The sequence below is a fragment of the Pinus tabuliformis genome, chromosome J, assembly GCF_031772625.1.
Source record: "Pinus tabuliformis cultivar Carrire ecotype Pingquan chromosome J, CPIR1, whole genome shotgun sequence".
Lineage (NCBI taxonomy): Eukaryota > Viridiplantae > Streptophyta > Pinopsida > Pinales > Pinaceae > Pinus > Pinus tabuliformis.
The window spans coordinates 622467555-622489440 of record NC_142295.1 but is presented as its reverse complement, the minus strand read 5'-3'; the positions used below and the strand labels follow the sequence as shown (position 1 = coordinate 622489440).

Genomic DNA, 21886 nt, shown 5'->3' with positions numbered 1-21886 from the left:
TTATTGTGCTTGGATATATTTCACCTTCTAAGGTTGTACTCCTCTTTGTTGATTTCTCTTCAAGTGTTGCACAGTCCTGGTGCTATCTTGTTCTTTTTACTGCACAATGTGGATTTGTGGGGGTTCTGTTCAATTCTATTGCTATTTCTTATGAATGTCAATGAAAAGTAGTGCTTCAAAGCCTCAATACATGCTTAAAGAAAAAGGATTCGAGTGTTTCAACTAAATCTGAAGTGTGGTTGGTAAGTCACATCACAGCTCAGTCTCTTGTGGAATATGATAGAAAAGTCTGACACAAGAAGAAAATTGGAAAGTAAAAGAAAGGAAAACAAACAAATTAATACAATTTCACATGTTTTATATCTAGACAAGTAGAATTACTTGATCTAAGTCCTAGACCAGAGCCATCATACTAATTTAGTGTTTGTTCTTTAAATTCAAAACTGATACATTATTCGTCTACTTCTCCAATCATCTAGATGTGGATTCATCAAATGCAGAGAAATTTACAGTTCTGCAAACACAATCAAAACGGTTCTTAAAGATAGTTTGGGCCAAACATAAAACAATAATTCTACAGAAAAACAAGCATACTTCAAGCTTTGTTTTGGCTGTCATAAAAGGTTGGTAGCTAAAATATTAGCATGGTTTATACATATCAGATGTTGGTTCTCCATTTTGGCGTGATATGTGACAAATAAACATCCACACATTTGACCTGCATGACTAAAGTTCTCCTTCCTCCTGATTTGAGAAAATTAGAAAACACTGATGAAAAGCTAGATCATGAACATGCCTCCATTTGATACATAGTTTGCCTGTACTTTGAAACTACTAACACCTAAAAATATTAATATGCATCGCTTACTCCGGGGTATGTGAATAGATTAGTCCCACACTCTCGTGCTGTGGGGAACTTGCTTCCAATGTATAAAAGAAAACATGCATCACTTATTTAATGATAAATTACATATCAGTAAAACTGTATACCCTGTTTTTTGTAGTCAATATCTCTGTTTGTCTAAACCAGATCTACCAATGTTGTGGAGCAGACTGGATAGAATTTCAGCAAGAGTCTACCAGGAAAACTCTAACATGGTATTAGATGAAACTCATGATGAGAACAAAAGACATGTTAATCATGATTTAATAGACTCTAACTTTGGATTGAAGACCCACCATATTCCAAAGATCGATATGAGGAAGTTTGATGGCAAGGATCCGGTAACATGGATACTACAGAAGGACCAATATTTTGATCTCCATAACGGAAGGTACGCATTGCATCTTTATATTTAGAATCAAATCAGTTTGTATGGTATCAATGCCCTGATTATAGACTGGTTCAGTAGAGCGAACTTGTACGTAGTGCCATGTGTCATTGTTTCGACCTTCGGCCCTGAAATCGATACACAAAATACTATATTCTGTTCTCTTTCGGCCACTTATTACGAAATTCAAATCCAATGCTCGTAGAGGAAGATATGATGATTTTCCCAAGGTCACTTATTTCAGTGATCAACAAAGTGCTAATGTTTAAATCAAGGTTGCACGAAACGGGGAAACGGGTATGAGTTTCCGAAACGGGAAGCGATACGAAACGCGACCTCCCCAAATTTTGGAAACGGGGAAACGCGAATATATATATATATATATATATATATATATATATATATATATATATATATATATATATATATATATTAGGACATTTAAGAAATATGTGCAATCATAAAGCATATATGATACATTCTAATTTATTACATTATGATAAAACTGTCAATTGTCAATGCATAAACTATAAGTATCTAAATTTACATCACATTTACTCATGAATAATCACATAATGAAAATAGAAATATCCAAAATCAGCCATGAAAAATTTCTAATTTCTTGTCTCGTGCTTGATTGGGAGTCTCCTCCTACATAGTCAAACAACCTTAATGCTCTTGATTAAATACAAGTTTCATATCCTAGTACCCTACATTCTCTTGATTATTGGGAGACTCCCCTGCATAGAGGGCTTCGTTCTCTTGATTAAATACAAGTTCCATACCCTAGTACATGATAAAATCCAATGGAAACATTGCAATCCCCCCCAATCCTGAAAAACAGATAAGTTTGCTGGATTTTGAGTGAGATCTAAAATTCTACTTTCTCCATATGAAATCCAATGAGGGCGAAACTACTCTCAAACATTCTGAGTCATGTCATGGTAATGTTAAAAATTTAAGTAAAAGTGATATTCTCCTTTATTTTTCATTAAAAATTTAAGTAAAATGATGAAAATGAAAAATAAAAGAGAATATCACTTTTACTTTAAGAATTTAACATTACCATGAACTGCATATCAACAGTAGGGCAAAAGGTCACTTTTATAACTTAGACAGGCATCTGGAAGCAACTAGAAGTCACTAGGCTAACGTAAAAATAGATTAGAAAACAAATAAAATAAAATAAAATAAAATAAACACAAGTAAATGCTCAAACGTGGGTCGTACGGCCCTGAAACGCGTTTCAGGGCCGTACCAAACGCGTTTCAGCGTTTCGTACCCGTTTCCGTACGGAAACGCCCTTCTGCCCCACGTTTCCTGCAACATAGGCCTAAATCTCTCAGAGGAAACTCAAGTTTTCTCTGTCAAGATCTTCTATGTGTTATGCTTAAATACATATGATGCTTCTGTTTTATGAAATGGTTGATACAGGTTTATGTGGAGCAATAAGCGCTAGTAGCCGTAATAAAGCATTCTGGCTGTTCTGTCTTTTCCGGTCTCAGGGTCTTTCCATATCAAGGCCCATGGACACACATGTTTAGTGGGTTGGAACCACAATTATGTCTGGCTGGCAAGTTAGCATGTTATTTTCATAATTTGATTTACTGTTAATGAAACATTATTTTCACCAAAGATAAATCAGCAACGAACACAAACAGTGAAATAGACAGAAAGATAAAAATTTGGTGGACAAATTCACCACCATTTGGTTTATGACTATAAGCAGTTCAATTTCATCTTTTACTATATGTCAATGTTCTCCTAAATGTAGAACCCTAGATACTGCTACTGCAATACATGAAAGCTGCTGACATGAGCTTTTGTTAGCTGTCAGTGTCTTTTGTTAAAAATGCAGGACGAATAAGTCATCCTGCCAATAATTATGAATCCATAAGCTTATAAAGCTTTTCATGGACACCAGTTACGCCCATTTGAATCTCAATTACAATCTGTCAATGTATTTTGTTAAAATGCAGGACAAATAAATCATCCTGCATACACTTATGAATCCATGATCTTATACAGCTTTTCATGGACACCAGTCACGCCCATTTGGATCTCAATTATCGTATGTAATGGTACCTGACAACATGGAATGATATTATAGAGTGAGAAACTAAGCATTTATCCAACAAGAAAAGCATAATCAGTATGGGATATCAAAAGAAAGAGAACTTCACATTCTCCAAGTAGATAGTGAGTTAAAATGATACCTCGATGTGTGGAACTTCTTTCAAAGGTTTATCAGCAAAATATGCATATAAAGCTCGTAGAACAGCCTGGACATAAATAAAGTTTATTAGAATTTCAGAGAGATAATGCCAGTCCAACTTATTTAACACACATGTTAATCAAACTGCCAGCAGAAATCATTAATTTCATCAAACTATCTTGTCTTCACCTGATGAGCAATTACCACAACAGGAGCACGCTGCCGTTCCAGCTCAATAATGACAGGTTCTAATCTGAATATCATACAGCCATTAACAGACATATCGTATAAGAAGGGAAGATATTTTCTGAACTGGCAATAGGGAAATAAGGAGATCAAATGTGCACCTCTGGATGACATCAAGGTAGGATTCACCACGAGGGTAACGGTACCTTAGCTTGTCAGCTTTTCGAGCACTGCATTAGAGGAATTAGCATTCAATTTCCAATCAACCAATAAGCATCATTAATTCCTCACTCATCAAGTCCCAACTACGATCAGAAATGGGTGGATAGAGAGGATTACGATAAAATGATTGCAACGCCATTACCAGATAGCAATCATGGATGATATTGACTTGTCCAGGAAGTTAGATAAAATCATAATGAAAGAATACATACATATTTCAACCCACCAAGCATATAAAAGAAAACAACAATAAACATATCTGATTGGTATGAATGTAGTGTGGCAAGGTAATTTATTGATCTCTCCAAGCCAAAAGGGATACAGCACAAAGTTTCAACCAGAATACATTAGAACCATCCTCTAATGCTATAGTCAAGCCTGAAAAAGAGTGCATGGTGAGAATAATGTAAACAGAGAATTGTTGTGTAAAACCATGCATCCCACTGGCATCAGTGGAGTGTGCACTAATGCATATTAATTGTGACAACACAACAAAGGGACCTACTGTGCATAGACAGAACAGTTACTTCTTATTGCTCAGTATTGCAATAGAATTGGCAAAACATGATTAAATGAAACACCTAATTTAGAAGGAAAAAATATTTTCTGGAGAAATCCTAGATTCCTAAGCTGCCAGAACAGGATGTCCTGAAATCATAAGCAGCTTCAACTAGATGTACACCCAGCTATTGGCTCTAGAGGAAAGCAAATCCATTGTGATATCATGAACATCACAAAAGAAGGGTACACCAGTGACCAAACAGGTATAAATGATCAAACAGCACATAATCAACCTTTTAATCAAAGGATGCAATACTCACTTTGTTGACATTTAGGTGATCGGAATAAACCTTATATCATGTTTGAAGAATCTGTCTGGGCAGTTTGTGTTGGAGTATGATTGATTTCACAGACATTTTGTTCCTATATGGATGCATGTACGTCAGGCATGATCATTTAATTATGATTTTCTTCACACATTTCAGAGTCTTGCAGTATGTTCTGGTTCAGCACCATGAATGAAGGTTATTGGATGGTGTTGTGGATCCTTCATCATATTTTCATGCATGATTATTGGAGAGTTCCTCACATACATATATTCCCAGGTTTCTCTCTCAACGGATATACATGGATGACATGTCATGATTTGAACCTAGTTTTGATGGAGCACCCCTTTGTTTATCATCCTGACATATATTTGGAGGGATGGAGATCTTATATGTACACTTGCCCAGGCCACTTTCCATATTGGTGCTTGTGGTTTTCGAGAGTTATTGATGGTATTTACACATCAATTCATATTCTAGCATGTGGTTTATGGGGGTGTTCTGTCTTTTTGGGAGGTTGTGCCTTCATTCATGCAGCCTTTACTAGGTCATACCCTCCATTGAGCATTTGACTTAATGTGTGGAACTCATTTGCACATGATCCTAGAACACCGAACTTATTTTATGGGGTCACTTGATGAGTTTGAGTTGTATGCACATGGATCCATGCCCTTGGCACACTTGATTAGGAGTTGGATTTGATCATTGAGGTTTCATCAACATTCTTTGAGGGCACCCTTGCTTTAAGGGGTTGTTTTAATAACCACTGGCCACTTGTATATATATCTATGTAAATCCACTTTATATGGGATTGGTTAGAATGATTTGAGTGTCCACATCTTATTGGCACACATGTTGAGGTCGCCCATTGTTTGAGGATTTGAAAACAACTAGTGGGCTGTTGCTTGAACACTTATCCATGAGATCCACTATGAGAGGAGTTTAAAAGGGGCATACTAGCTCATGAGCAGATATCTTTGAGAGAGTGCCGAGATTGTTGCCAAATTGGTGCTAGTAGATTCAAAATGATCAAAATAGTGAGAGAAGGGTTGATTTAGCCACGGAATTTTCAAATTGTGGTCATAATATAAATTCCGACAAACATTGAGGCAGTTATGTTGGTTGCAAATTTGATTTCTTAAAACATTTGCCATATTTTTACCAACTTCTTTAGGAACACCCCACCTTTGTTGCTTGAGAGTTTTGGTTGTTTGGGAAGAGTGAAATTAAGAAATGCACATGGTGGAGAATGCCTTGCAAATAGTGATAAGCTCTGCATGTTTTGAGGCTATCTTTAAAGGGCATGCCAAAAGAGAGGAGGACAAGTGTCATGAGGTGTTTACTTGGTTGGTCAAAGATGCTTCATTCAAGGAGACATTTTGTTTAGTAGCCTTTCCCAGAGCCTTGGCTTCAACACAATTAGTTGTGTAGTCAGTTCATACCAAAATGTACAGCTTTTGTTTGGATGAAGGGTTGACTGGCCCTACAAATTGAGGGCCCACTTCTCAAATGGTTTTATCAAAAGCTAAGGTTAGAGTGGCGTTTGTTGGATTCAAACTGTATTGGTCGCCCCATTCATTCACACTTATTGCAACTTTTGACATACTTTTTTGCATCTCTAAAAATAGTCGACCAATAATATCCCAAATGCAAAACCTTATTTGCAGTACACTTGTCAACAAAGTGCCCCCCCAAGGGGCTCATCATGACAAGCCTTAAAAATATCCTAGATTTCATCCGCCCTTACACATCGTCAGATAACAAGATCTATCCCAATGTGAAAAAGGTACCCCTGAACTCAAGAACACACAACACTTTGTTTGATGACTTTCTGGCATTCTCTTGGCAATAGATGTTGGGGAAGCTTCCTTGCAGCCACATAGTTAGCAATGTCTATGAAACAAAAAGTGTTGGTGGACAAAGCAAACAAATATTCATCTAGAAAAAAGAATATCTTCTACAGGAATAGCTTCTCCTCCATTGTGAAGTTTAGAGAGAAAATTGGAAACTACATTTTCTTTTGTTGGTTTATCAATGATGATGATGTTGAATTCTTGTAGTAAGAGTAGCCACGTAGTCACCTTCACATTGGTAATAGATTTATTCATAAGATATTGGGTGGCACAGTAGTCAATATGTATAAAAATAGGATATCCAGTAAGATAATGTCGAAACTTGTTGATAGCATGGACAATAGCAAGAAATTCCTTCTCGATTATTGTATAATTTCGTTCGATCGTAGTAAAGTTCTTCCTGATAAAATAACTAGCATAATGTCATTGCTCCTCCTTTTGACCTAATACAGTCCCAATAGGTGTGTTTGACAAATCTATAAGAATATGGAAAGCTAGAGACCAATTTGGACCTTGCAAGATAGGTGCCACTAATAAATTTTCCTTTAAAGTTTCAAATGTCTATTGACATTGAGTAGTCGAACAAAAATCTATAGCTTTCATTACTAATTGAAACAAGGGTGAGGCTATTTTGGTGACATTTTCTATAAATCATAGATAATACCCTGCATATCCTAGAAAGCTATGGGCATCATTTTGTGTGAAAATTCACTGATCCCAAATCCTACTGCAGCCGCCAATAATGTTTCTTCTATTTGTTAGATTAATCAACCAATTTATTTGCAGTTTCCTACGACAAATATCGAAACATATACACTGCAACCTTCACAAAATAAATACTGTGGAAGAAATAAAAATACTGGAAGAATAGACGCACACACACAATAAACACTGTTATTTTTGGACTAATGTCCCTGGAAAAACTCAACTTGCGAAAACTAGTGCAGCAACTAAGGGTTTTATTATTATGCAATAGTAAATCTGAGTACAAATCTATGGAAGCTTAAATCTAGCTTTCCATACATAGAAAAAGACTGACAAAAGTCTAGTGAGAAAAATCTCACTTCCACCAGTGATCGACATTGACCTTAGCTCAAGATGAGCTGCCCCTTGCTGCCTCTGCATCAGCCTGTTGGGACCAGTGTCTCTCTCACTCCGCTGATCAGTTGCTGCTCTGGAAACTCGATCTTCTGGCCTCCGGGCTCCCACTCTGACTCCTGCCTTTGAATCTTGACTTCTCCTCAGCAAATACGAATCTCCCTCTAAAGCTCTGCGCTTCCTCTTTGCACTGCATCAGCCTCTCTGTGGAGTACATTGTCTCTCTGCTATGCACTCACCAGACTAGAAAAGCTTCCTTCCAGCCTCACTATCCCTGCACCTCTTTCACTGCTTCGAAACTACTAGATCACCTCCGACAACACCCAATTGCTACTTTGGAGTTCAATTTCCCAACAATATCGAATTCCTTACTCCTCAAGTGTGTTCTCGAACCCCCATCGAATTTCTTCTTATAATCTCTCGTTGAGGCTTCAACGACCAAGATTAAAACATAAGCGATGGCTAAGATTAACTAGAAATCGCTCCATGTCTTCTTCTAGAAGATTCTCAACATGACTTAATTAATACCCTTTAATTAACCAGATTTCCTAAGTATAGACTTAGGAGCCATTAAAAAAAAGTCAATTATTTTAATTAAGTCTTCTCTAGGTGGAATTTCTAGAAACGATTTCTGGGTTTTGGAGAATACATGTATTCTAACCTCTCCACCAAATTTTGTGGCTAGAACACATTCAATGCTACAAAAATCAACACTCCCTCTTAGCGAGGAATGTGTTCTAGCGCTGCAATCCACTGAAGCAACACCCTGTCTCTGTACCACCTCCTGTTACACTGCTGATGTCTAGCTGCTGTTACTCACCAACTACTACGCAACTATGATAAAACACTGCATCCGTCTTGTTGCTAGTCCTGCTGAACTGCTGCCAACACTACATCTGCACTACAACTCCCTCTCCATTTGCTACTGCTACAACTGCAGCAACTGCAACGGAAAAGAATCCAAAATACTGAACCAATTGTGGTTAGGATGATGAACCTGTCACCTGAGTCCTGACTGTTGCTATACTGTGCGTTGTCATTTAAGCCTCTATGCTGCTGTTGACTCTTCTCTATGCCATCTGCACTGCTGCCAACTCTACTCTACGCTGCCTAGTATCTGACCTGCTACTAGCTACTACATCTGTCACTCTGGCACCTAACTGCAACAACTGCCACTGATCAATCTTGCTACTGCATACTATGGGCTCCCGTTGCAAGGTATTGATTCATGCGGTGGACCTCCTCAAGAATCCTGCCCATCCTGTAGCTCTCCGGGGCTACAAAACCAAATCACCCCACCACTCTCCTAGAGGTATCTCGGTGACCATGGCAAACTCTTCCTCCAGTCTGGAGGACAACCTGTTGATCCTGCTTCTCCTCCTTGTCCTTCTTTTTGAGAGGATATTGAGTGTTGTAGTGGCCAAGCTCACCACATCTGAAGCATTTCACCTTGGAAATGTCCTTCTTCCTCCTACACTGCTCCTGCTACCCCTTTGATGTGAGGGCCACATCTTCCTCCTCCTTTACTTGCTTCGTCCCACCACTGATGGTGCTCTTCACCAGATCTTGCCTCATCTCCTCCTGCTGCAGATCAGCCCACATACGATCCCAATCTGGCAGTTTTTCTCTGCCCAAGATACTCTGGACGAAAACTTGCCATTCTTCAGAAACACTGTTCAGAGCTAACCATACCAATTTTGTAGGCTGGGGCGCTGACCCTACTGAAGACAGATGGTCCCAGACATCCTGAAGCCTAGTAAGGAAGGGGTCTATACGCTCCCCTTTCTGCATCCTCGTGCATCTCAGCTTCTCCTCAAGATACATCTTCTGTTGCTCAGAAGATCCTTCATACAACGTAGCAAGTGCCTCCCACATCTGTCGGGCAGTATCTTTGCCAGCTATGTGAGATACCACGTGATCTCAAACCCCATCGAGGATCAACCTCCTTACTTTTGCCATCTTCTTCTTTTACTTCTTAAGTGGATTTGCATCTGCAGGTACAACTACCATATTATCGATGTAAGTCTTGAGATCATGTTCATCTAGAAGGTAGGAAATTCTAGCCTTTCAGATCACATAGTTGGAGGCTCCCTCCAATTGATCTTGATCTCTCAACCTTGTTGATGCCATCTCTCTAAAACTGTCAAATTCCTCCTCTTCTCTGCATAGCTGGCAGCTGCTGCCCAACTATTCGCACTCCCTTCAAGAGTGAGGAACTCTGCACACAACCTCTGCTGCTCTTCTAGGAAAATTCAAACTTTTGTGCTAGAGGTCCCTTGAGGAAAGAAATTCCCTTAGTGTGTGCTCATCCTTCCTCCTGATGCTATTTCTACTAGCAAACTGCTGCAAAATCAGCGTCCCAGCTGAAGATCTACTCTACAAGGAAAATATGGCTGCTCCCTTCTATCTTTGGTAAGCTTTGATCTAGAAACTCTAATTTCTTTGTCAACTCACTCAGAGAAATAGAACTTTCCACAAAACTCGACCCTCTTGGCCCAAGGACTGCGCTGCCTCTGGGGTTACGAATTGATGCCTATGCAGAAATTCGAACCTCCTTCTCCTCTTCTGCTATTGAGCTCTCCGGCTTATGATCTGTGCTCTGATAGCATGTGAAAATTCAGTGACCCTGAATCATACTGCAACAACTAATAATATTTCTTCTATTTGTTAAATTAACTGAACAAATTATTTGCAATTTCCTACGGCAAATATCGAAACATATACACTGTAGCCTTCACAAAATAAATACTGTGGAAGAAATAAAAGCACTGGAAGAATAGATGCACACACACAATAAACACTGTTATTTTTGGAGCAATGTCCCCAGAAAAACCCAACTTGGGAAAACTGGTGCAGCAACGGAGGGTTTTATTATTATGTAGTAGCAAATCTGACTACAAATCTATGGAAGCTTAAATCTAACTTTCCATACTAAGAAAATGACTAACAGAAGTCTAGTGAGAAAAATCTCACTTCCACTGGTGATCTGACATTGACCTTAGCTCAAGATGAGCTGCCCCTTGTTGCCTTTGCGTTGCCTCTGCGTCAGCCTGTTGGGACCAGCGTCTCTCTCACTCTGCTGATCAACTACTGCTCTAGAAACTCGATCTTCTAGCCTCCAGGCTCCCACTCTGGCTCTTACTCTGAATCTCGACTTCTCTTCAGCAAATACGAATCTTCCTCTGAACCTTTGCGCTGCCTCTCGACAATGTGTCAACCTCTCTGTGGAGTACGTTGTCTCTCTGCTATGCACTCACTGGACTAGAAAAACTTCCTTCTGACCTTACTATCCCTACCCCTCTCTCACTCGACGAAAACTTGCCATTCTTTGGAAACACTGTTCAGAGCTAACTGTACCAATTCTGTAGGCTGGGACGCTGACCCTACTGAAGACAACTGGTCCCGGACATCCTAAAGCCTAGTAAGGAAGGAGTCTATACGCTCCCCTTTCTGCATCCTCGCGCATCTCAGCTTCATCTCAAGATACATCTTCTGTTGCTTAGAAGATCCTTCATACAACATAGCAAGTGCCTCCTACATCTGTCGGGCAGTATCTTTGCCAGTTATGTGAGATACCACGTGATCTCAAACCCCATCGAGGATCAACCTATTTACTTTCGCCTTCTCCTTCTTCTACTTCTTAAGTGGATCTGCATCTGCAGGTACAACTACCACATTATCGATGTAATTCTTGAGATCATGTTCATCTAGAAGGCAAGAAATTCTAGCCTTTCAAATCACATAGTTGGAGGTTCCCTCCAACTGATCTTGATCACTCAACCCTGCTGATGCCATCTCTCTAAAAATGTCGAATTCCTCCTCTTCTCTGCATAGCTGGCAATTGCTGCCCAACTATTCGCACTCCCTTCTGGAGTGAGGAACTCTGCACACAACTTCTGCTGCTCTTCTAGGAAAAGTCAAACTTTTGTGCTAGAAAATCCCTGAGGAAAGAAATCCTCTCAGTGTGTGCTCTTCCTTCCTCTTGATGCTATTTGTACTAGCAAACTACTGCAAAATCTGCGTCCCAGCTGAAGATCTACTCTAACAGGAAAATACGACTGCTCCCTTCTATCTCTGGTAAGCTTTGATCTAGAAAATCTAATTTCTTTGTCAACTCACTCAGAGAAATAGACCTTTCCTCAAAACTCGACCCTCTTGGCCGAAGGACTACGCTACCTCTGGGGCTATGAATTGCTACCTACATAGAAATTCGAACCTCCTCCTATTCTGCTACTAAGCTCTCTGGCTTACGATCTGTTCTCAAATACCATGCAAAAATTCAGTGACCCCGAATCATACTACAACAACTGATAATATTTCTTCTATTTGTTAAATTAATTGAACAAATTATCTGCAGTTTCCTACGGCAAATATCGAAAGATATACACTGCAGCCTTCACAAAATAAATACTGCAGAAGAAATAAAAGCACTGGAAGAATAGATGCACACACATAATAAACACTGTTTTTTTGGACCAATGTCCCTGCAAAACCCCAACTTGGGAAAATCGGTGTAGCAACTGAGGGTTTTATTATTATGCAGCAGCAAATCTGAGTACAAATCTATGGAAGCTTAAATGTAGCTTTCCATACAGAGAAAATGACTAACAAAGGTCTAGTGAGAAAAATATCACCTCCATTGGTGATCTGACATTGACCTTAGCTCAAGATGAGCTGCCCCTTGCTGCCTTTGCGTTGCCTCTATGTCAGCTTGCTAGGACCAACGTCTCTCTCACTCTGTTCATCAATAGCTGCTCTGGAAACTCGATCTTTTGGAATCTAGGCTCCCACTGCGGCTCCTACCTTTGAATCTTGACTTTTCTTCAGCAAATACGGATCTCCCTCTAAACCTCTGCACTGCCTCTCAACACTGTGTCAACCTCTTTGTGGAGTACATTCTCTCTGCTATGCACTCACCGGACTGGAAAAACTTCCTTTTGACCTTACTATCCCTACCCCTCTCTCACTACTTCGAAACCACTGAATCACCTCCGGCAAAAAACAACTACTACTCTGGAGTTCGATTTCCCACCAATATCGAATTCCTTGCTCCTCAAGTGTGTTCTCCAACCCCCATCGAATTTCTTCTTATAATCTCATTGAGGTTTCCATGACCAAGATTAAAATATAATCAATGGCTAATATTAACTAGAAATCGATCCATGTCTTCTTCTAGAAGATTCTCACCATGACTTGATTAATACCCTTTAATTAACAAGATTTCCTAAGTTTAGACTTAGGAGCCATTAAAAAAAGTTAATTATTTTAATTAAGTCGTCTCTAGGTGGAATTCCAAGAAATGATTTCTGGGTTTTGGAGAATACATGTATTCTAGCCTCTCCACCAAATTTTGTATCTAGAACACATCCGATGCTACAAAAATCAACATTTTGAGTAGCTGGAATTGGAGTTTAAGCATAACTTCTATCTTGGTGAGGTCTACTCTGATCCCTGTGGGCAATATCTGATGATATAACACAAACCCCTCCATGAGGAGCATTTGGCATTTCTTGTTAATGAGGGGAAGGTTAATTTCTTGACATCTGATCAATATCTTCTCAAGATTACTCAAATCTTTTTCAAAGGTATCCTCGTATACAATAAACTCATCCATATAAATTTCTACACAGTCATTGGTCAAGTCAGAGAATATCCCACCAAAAACCCTTTGGAATGTACCTCAAGCACTGCATAATCCAAATGGAAGTACTCGGTAAGTGTAAGTTCCCCATGGAAAAGTAAAGGTAGTTTCCTCTTGGTCTTCAAGGGCTACTTGAATTTGATTGTAACTGCTCAATTCGTCAAGAAAAGAAAAGGTTTTTTTCCAACCAAGGTATTAAGTACTTGATCAATGAATGGTAAAGGAAACTAATCTTTTAAGGTGGCTTTATTTAGCTCCCACTAATCAATGCACACATGCCAATTACCATTTTTCTTAAGTACAATAAATAAAGGTGAGATCCACTTACTATCGGAAATAGGGTAAATAAAATTGGCATTAAGTGGCCTTTGGAGTTCTTTAACTATATCCTTAAGAGTAGGGTTCTAAACTAGAATTAATGTTTAAAGTTTTACATGGGTAGATTTCTATAAGTAAGCTATGTTTCTTAGATATAGTATCTAGAGGGGTTGTGGTGTCGAGTTGTTCTACCAATTCAGTTGGAGAGAAATTGTCTTGAACATGTTCTTTTAAAATTTGTTATAATGGTGGGTAAACAGAGGTGTGAGGATGTGCTAAAAAAGTGCAAATTAGATCAACCTCCATATGTTCCTTAAACATTATTGCTTTATCCAAAGTCAAGAGAGTATGAAGGGCCTTATCATCACTATCCGCAAGCCAAGGAGGGTCCTCCTAAAGAGGGGAAGTCTTTGCAAGAAGATAAAGAGTAATCTTCTTAGTGGAATTTCCATGGGAAATGATCATATTCCCTAATCTACAACTAATAGATGCATCTATTGTGGTTGACCTAGTATTAGTGGATACCCTCCTACGTTGGATTTGGGTTATAGGATCATAAAATCAATGAGGTACATCTTCAAGCATCCTTCAAGTTTTACCATGGACCTATTAGCCAGCTAAAGGACTATAGGGGTTGGTCATAAACAAAGTAATTGAGTTTTTGCATAGTTTCCTCAGTCATGACATTTATAGCTGCCCCTAAGTCTATCAAGGTGTCAGGAATGGAAGTGTTATTGATATTAACACTAACAATTAGACTCCTAGGATCTGCATATTTGGCCGTCAATACTTTTCCTAACATTAAATAAGCCAGTTTCCCAATTACATAAGCACTCTTGGGGTCTTTTCTTTTCCCTCCTGGAGTTTTAAGTAGAGTTCCCGAGCAACCTTAGCATAAATGGAAACATCATTAATAGCTTGGAATAGGGGGACTTTAACACAAACATTTCTCAACAATTCTAGGAAGTCAAACTCTGGTTCTGTAGGAGACTTTTCTAGACATAGCATTTTAAGATATGGAGGAGTTGGAGTTGAATCTTCTATACGTGGTTGTTATAGAACAATGGTCTAAGCTATTTGAGAGGAATTATTTTAGTTGGTTGTCAAGTTTAGTAAGATTTTCCCCAGCATCTTGTTCTTGGATAATGGGAGTAATTGAATCTTGAAACACCTTTATTGAGCATAAATGAATGTTTGTACAAACCATAGGAAAGATGGCATAGGCTAAATTAGGGGATATTTTAGCATTGTAGGTGGCTTGTGCTACTTTATTATTTGGATTAGGCATGGGTTGGGTAGGCAATTATAGTGATTTCAAAGGAGGCTAATTGGACGGTATTTGAAGATGTTCCAAATGTGTCTGAGAAAGGTGTTGTTGGGCTTGCAAAAGCATATTTCCTAAGGGAGAAGGTCCTCGTCATCCTTGTGGCCATGGTTGGTTTTGGGTTTGGGCAGAACATTGTTTCCAAGGCATTGGGGATTACTATCCTTGAGGTGAGTATTGGTATGGATCAAAATGTTGAGAAGGGTCTTGTGTCATACACTGTGGCTATGGAAATCATGGTCATTTCTGAGCTACAAAGCAAATTTGCCTAGTCTCTTCATTAGCTCCTTGGTAAACTGCCTTAAGTTCTGGAAATGAGAGAAAAATTTCGGTAACATAGTTATGAAACACCACATATTTCTATGTTGGTTAGTGGGTATTCTCATAGAGGATGCTTTTTTTGGTACTATGAAAAAAATTTGCCAATGCTAATTCTACTTCCTCCTCTTTTTTTGCTTGCAAGGTATCTAAGGAAAACCGAGGGTACTAAGGATATCAGTTTTAAAATTATTTAGTAAGTTTCCTAATTCGGCCTTAGTAAACCTTGATCTAGTTGTTTTAGCAATCCTAGATGTCACCTCCTAGAGGCTTCATCCATATTTTGAGGTGCCACGTGAATAGCACCTGCAAAATTCGCAGATTGCATCATATGTCATATGAGAGATGTACCCAACTCTCATAAGATTTAATATATCAATAAAGTTCTCTCTAAGTCCCCTGAGAAAAAATAATTCACAGTGTTTTAGGTTCTAAAGCATTTTGTTTGTCCTCTGAAGGTTATACTGGAAACTCTCGACATAGTCTTCTAAACTATCATCATCTTTTTGAGTTATTTTAAAGATTTCCTGTTTAATGTCCCAAGTTGTGCAGTAGTCTTGGTATCTTTCCACGAACTTTTTCCCCATCTTATCCCATGTCCAGATAGAATCTCCTCCCAACCCCATGAACCAGTGTAATGCCACACCCTTGAGAGTAGTTGGAAATGTGTCAATTTTTGGGCATTGCAAGAGTAATTGTCGGATGGAAAAGGACATCAAATTCAAAGAGAAAGGTATATGGGTCTACACTAGCCAAACTGTGAAAGGGGAGGGAAGAAGGTGGAATGTTCATCATTTGAACCAATCCATCAGGATCTTGGAAATTGAACTCCAAAGTGTTTATTTGGGGTAGCATCGGATGTGCTCTAGCCACGACATTTGGTGGAGAGGTTCGGGCACATGAGATCTCTAATACCTAGAAAGGGTTTGGGGAGATTCTAAACAGTTCAGGAGATATTAAAATAATTAATATTTTTAATGGAGTCCCTAAGTCTAAACTTAGGGAAATTAAAATATTAATGTGAATTAATATGAAACTGTGTTAGAATGGTCCAAAAGACATGGATCAAGCCAGATCTAATCTTAGTCATTGATTAGGGACTTAATCTCGACCGTTCATATGGCAACGAGAAAAGTATAAGAGGAGGCTTGAGGGTCACTTGGAGAACACACCAGATGATCAATCATTCTATTCTCTAGAGTGGGGTTTGCTAAGAGAGATAAAATCAGTGACCGAAGTTGCGGCTGAGGGGCATTGAGTACAGAGAGACAGAGAGGCAGAGATAGTGCTAGGAGAGCAGCGCAGTAGTCAAGGAGATAGATGCAGTAGCAGCCAGAGCTCATGCAAGGCCACACAGAGGCAGTCGGGATCTGCGTAGAGCTTCAGAGAGGCCAATGTTGCTGACGTAGAGGGCCAAAACGCTGACGCTGGGCCTCCTAAGGCTGACGCAGACCCTTTCAGGTTGACGTAGGGCCAACGATGGGCAGAGAGGGGCTGACGTAGTCCAAAAACGCAGACGCTGGGGTTTCTGGGGCATATTGGAGCTGAGGAGCACCCAAAAGGTGTTTCCGAGGTTTCAGCCAGGACATTTGTCTCAAATTGAGAGGTATTACTACCAAAGAAATTCTCTGTTGGGTAGGTACTGTAGTCAGAACAGTACCTGACAGGGCAAGGCCAAGAGCAGGGAGTTGCTATCGAGGGTTTCTAGCCGAGAAACCCGGATCAGTGGTGCGGTTGCACAGTCAGTCAGAGTAGGGGGCATCTCGACATTGGCAAAAGGATTTCCAGGAGGGAAATCGAGACTCAGAGGGAGTCAGATCAAGAACTTCCAGGAGGGAAGTAGAAGAGCATCATGGCACTACACAGAGTAAGAGACTAGGACAGACTGGACAGAGCGTCGAACTTCGCAGTCTGGAAGGTCAGAATCTTATCCGTACTTGACAGAAATCGTGTCAAGAACTTCACCTGGAAAGTTATAGCTATCCCAGTCGACCCAAATGATAACGACGAGTACGAGGAGGCAATAGCAAGGGCCAAGAGCATCATCCTTGATGGGGTCAAGGACCATGTAGTACCACACATTGCTGAGAAGGAAACTACATATGGGATGTGGGAGGCCCTCCAGAAATTGTACGAGCATACTTCTGTGCAGAGAAGAATGTTACTAGAGAATCAGTTGAGGTCGTATCAAATGAAGAAGGGAGAACCGATTGACACCTTCCTCGAAGGACTAAATGAGATCCGAGATCAGTTGACTGCTATAGAAGTCATGCCGGATCAAGAATTGATGGTAAGGACAACCCTAAATGTTGTCTCAGAAGACTTGGAGGTATTTGTCCAGAGTATACTGGGCAGAGGGACACTTCCACCTTGGGACGAGATGTGGGCTGCTCTTCGCCAAGAAGAGATCAGAGGGTAGTCAAAGACGGGTAGAAGCAGCAAGGGGATCAAAGTCAAGCTGGAGGAAGATGTTTCCCTAGCATTTGAGGGAAAGTAAGAGAAGCGGAAGAAGAAGGATCTCTCCAAGATTAAGTGCTTCCACTGTGGGGAGCCGGGTCATTATGCGACCCAGTGTCTAAGGAAGAAGAGTAAGGGAGTCTTCCGAGACTAAGGTAGCGTCAGCAAGGGCAGAGAAGGAAGTGTTGACAGACGATGATTGTGCCATGAGTGCACACACACCACTTGAGCGAAAGTGGGGAGACATCGAGCTGTACTCAGGTGGACTACAGGCGATGAAGGGCAGGATCCTCGAGGTATCCAGCCTCTTGGATTAGACCTTGCTATGGGAGCCCCAAAGAGGAGTAGCATGACTGGCTGAGTCGGGTAGAGATGGATGAGGATGAAGCGGCAGAGAGAGCTACAGTGCAGGAGTCCTGAGACAGCATGAGGCTAGTAGGCTGCAACAGTGTGAGAGGCACGGGAGTGTTGCACCAGTGCAGGATGGCACAGAGAGGTGTGCAATGGTGCGAGATGCAGGGAGTTGTTGCAGCAACGCAAAGGTCAGAGAGGGAGCACTTGTCAGCGGCAGAGGGAGCTTCACCATTAGGACAATCTCTAGCCCAACAAAGTGGTCAGAGTTGGGAGATCAGTTACTTCTCAGTAACTGAGTTGCAGTGCAATAGTGGGCAACAATGCAACATGATGCAACTTGATGAGAGGAGGTGCAGTGTGGATGTAGTGCTGGGAGAAAGGACCACTAGCAGCACGGATGCAAAGGGAGTTGTCGTACATCTGCAGCAATGGCAGTGGCAGAACCATGGGAAACAATACGAGATATAGTAGTGCAGAGGATGGTGGGCAGTAGGCCTAGCATCAACACAAGGACTGATGCCAGATGATCAGAGTAATACTCAGTGAGGAGTATTGCTAGAGCACAGTCCTCGCTAAGAGGGAGTGTTGATTTGGGGTAGCATCAGATGTGCTCTAGCCACAAAATTTGGTGGAGAGGTTGGGGCACATGAGATCTCCAATACCCAGAAAGGGTTTGGGCAGATTCTAAACAGTTCAGGAGATATTAAAATAATTAATATTTTAATGGAGTCCCTAAGTCTAAACTTAGGGAAATTAAAATATTAATGTGAATTAATATGAAACTGTGTTAGAATGGTCCAAAAGACATGGATCAAGCCAGATCTAATCTTAGTCGTTGATTAGGGACTTAATCTCGGCCGTTGATATGTCAATGAGAAAAGTATAAAAGGAGGCTTGAGGGTCACTTGGAAAACACACCAGATGATCAATCATTCTATTCTCTAGAGTGGGGTTTGCTAAGAGAGATAGAATCAGCAATCGGAGTTGCAGCTGAGGGGCATTGAGTACAAAGAGATAGAGAGGTAGAGATAGTGCCAGGAGAGCAGCGCAGTAGGTGGGGATAGAGATGCAGTCGCAGCCAGAGCTCATGCAGGGCCATGCATAGGCAGTCGAGAGCTGCGCAGAGCTTCAGAGAGGCTAGCATTGCTGACGCAAAGGGCCATAAAGCTGACGCAAGGCCTCCTAAGGTTGACACAGACCCTTTCAGGGTGATAAAGGGCCAGCGTTGGGCAGAGAGGGGCTGACGCAGTCCAGAAAGGCAGAAGTTGGGGTTTCTGGGGCAGATTGGAGCTAAGGAGCTGCCGGAAGGTGTTTCTGGGGTTTCAGCCAGGACATTTGTCTCAAACTGAGAGGTATTATTGCCAAGGAAATCTCTGTTGGGTAGGCCGGTTTTGGCACCCAGATTGTACTCTGATATTTCTTAATAAGAAAACCCTCAGATAGCTGCATCGATTTTCCCACATTGGATTTTTCTGGGGACATTGGTCAAAAAGTAACGGTGTCACTTGGTGTGATTGTTTCTGTTTTCTTCAATTGTTGATTTGTAATATGTTGAGCATGCACTAGTGTTTATTTTTAGTATTTACATTGTAAATAACTTGTTAAGTAACATAACAAGTAGGTAGGAATAAATCAGAGAAAGTGCATGGAAGGTTTCTAACTGGTAGACTTAGAAACTTCAACACAAAGTGATTGGTTCTTTCAGTTTTGGGCCTTCTACTTCTTCCCCTATGCCAATATATGTGTTTCTCCAAAGTTTATATTCATTTGATTTGATTGAAGTCTGAGGTTCTTCTATAGGATTTTCGCTCTCAGATTTAAAAGATCCTGAGGTTGTAGAATTTATAATTACATCAACTGATGATTCAACATTGGGAGGATTTCCTCTTATATTGGATGTTATTTGCTTTTTTGGCTTCCTTAGTCGTGTTCTTGGACCGCCTTGGGGATTACCTTGTTTGCGTGCCAGTCTGTTAATGATGTGGGTGGCTCCTATTGCACCACAAGAGGAATTTTGCTCTTGTTCATATTCATGCATCTAACATGACTTAATGCAAGATACTCTGAGCAAGGGTTGTCAAAGAGGTAACTAATAGTTTCCTAGGGTTACCTTGATCTAGTATCTTTCCTATAACTATTCTAAAGCAGAAATCCTACTTCTTTGAGTGCCTCTATGGCAACAATGCCAAAAATTCATAGTGTATATATATGTGTTTTCCTATTGTTAGGGTTCACTCATATTACACAATCATTTAATTATCAATCCAAAGTTACATATGATCTTTTGAGGCACTCATTGGAGTATACACAAAAAGAGGAATTCACTTTCATGAAACCCAATATCATGCAATCTAGTCTACTTCACATATAAGGTAAATGGAAGCAATTTTAATCACACATATATATTAAGACATAAAGTAAAAAGTTGATGGCACCTCACATGGTGAAGCCCTTGGGAACTATGCCAATGAATTCCGCCACCCAACTTTACTTACCAAGTGAAATGAAGAATGTGATTCTATAGCACCCTGATTCCATAACACAACCTACAAGAAGCTTAAAAAATAAATTGGCATACAAAAATTGAAAGCAATCAATGACATAAAAGTAATTAACTCACATCAACATGAAAATAACTCAAAAGTATGTGCAGGTACCAAAAGTACAATGCCTTACCTCAAGTGGGCCCCCTCGAGGTTCAACCTATGTTGATTCTCATAGAATCATTATTACATAGTTATGTCACAAAACACACATAACTTCTAGATATCAACACATAAATGTAAATGGATTGATTATTGTATTACTATCGCGGACAAGGGTTCTTTTATATATATGCTTAATACCAAAATCCCCCTGTTTGAGAGATTACCATATAAATACAAGAAGGGGGCCTACCAACTCCATAAAGGGAGCGACAAGGCCTCTCAAAACTCTATTACAATTTAAAGCGAACATACAAACTTTTAAAACATTTTAAAATATAATTGGCTTTGCAACCAAGTGGTTTTAATAGCTAGTCTATGATTCAATCTTTGGTTGACCAAGTTGTTGAAGCCCCCTTTGCGCTAGTTGATTGATCCAACTTCCAGTTGCAACTTCACGCGTACTTTCAGCTTCTGAAAACTGTATTATATGGTTGTGCAACCATGAGATACCTCGAACTAATGCTTGGCTCGATCTATAGGTGCTTCAGGTAACACTAAGTGCTCGTGCACACTGATGCATAAACATTGGGGAATATAAATGAGATTTTTGCAGCTCTGTCTGAGAAGATTCTCCATGGTTGAACCCTCACGAACAATTGGTAATGATTGTGCTAATGAAAACCTCACATTCATCTATTGGTAGAGTTTGAGGGTCATCCCCTACGCTGGTATAACTAATACATTAACTTGGAGTTACACCTATATGTGACCATCCTAGTATTACTTAGATTAGCAAAGCTTATGTATGGTCACAACATATTATGTACAACAATGCAAATAATCTCAAAATACACCTTAACACTTATCCATACAAAAAATAGAGAGAAAATGGTAATTATATATACTTTTGAGCAAAATCATGATAAGGGTAAGGAAGTGATTCCTATATGCAACAAAAGGCAAAGTGAGCATATATTGGAGGCAAAAAGGAAAAATATGACAAAATAACAACCCATCAGTATTTGTGGAATAATACATCTCTCTCTCTCTCTCTCTGATAAAAATATGACACATTCAACAAATAGTACATTGAAGAAAAGTTTAACACCTCATGAGCAAAATAGGAGAGAGGTTAACTGAGGCAAACTGAGTCT

At 40.0% G+C, this 21886-nt stretch overlaps 1 protein-coding gene across 4 annotated transcripts in view; it reads right to left on the bottom strand.

The window, feature by feature from the left end:
- Positions 1–2947: 2947 nt before the first annotated feature.
- The window catches only part of F2KP (fructose-2,6-bisphosphatase), a 420497-nt gene continuing 401558 nt past the window's right edge, over positions 2948–21886 (bottom strand). For 3 of the 4 annotated variants that reach the window (XM_089378232.1, XM_089378231.1, XM_089378233.1), the window contains 4 exons: positions 3834–3902; positions 3676–3739; positions 3488–3553; positions 2948–3356 (listed from right to left, as the gene is read on the bottom strand). In XM_089378232.1, coding sequence (XP_089234358.1) covers positions 3276–3356; positions 3488–3553; positions 3676–3739; positions 3834–3902 — 280 coding nt within the window. In that variant the 3' untranslated portion in view covers positions 2948–3275. Of the gene's footprint in view, positions 3357–3487; positions 3554–3675; positions 3740–3833; positions 3903–21886 lie in introns of those variants that run through there. The other variant, XM_089378235.1, reaches the window with a different exon arrangement.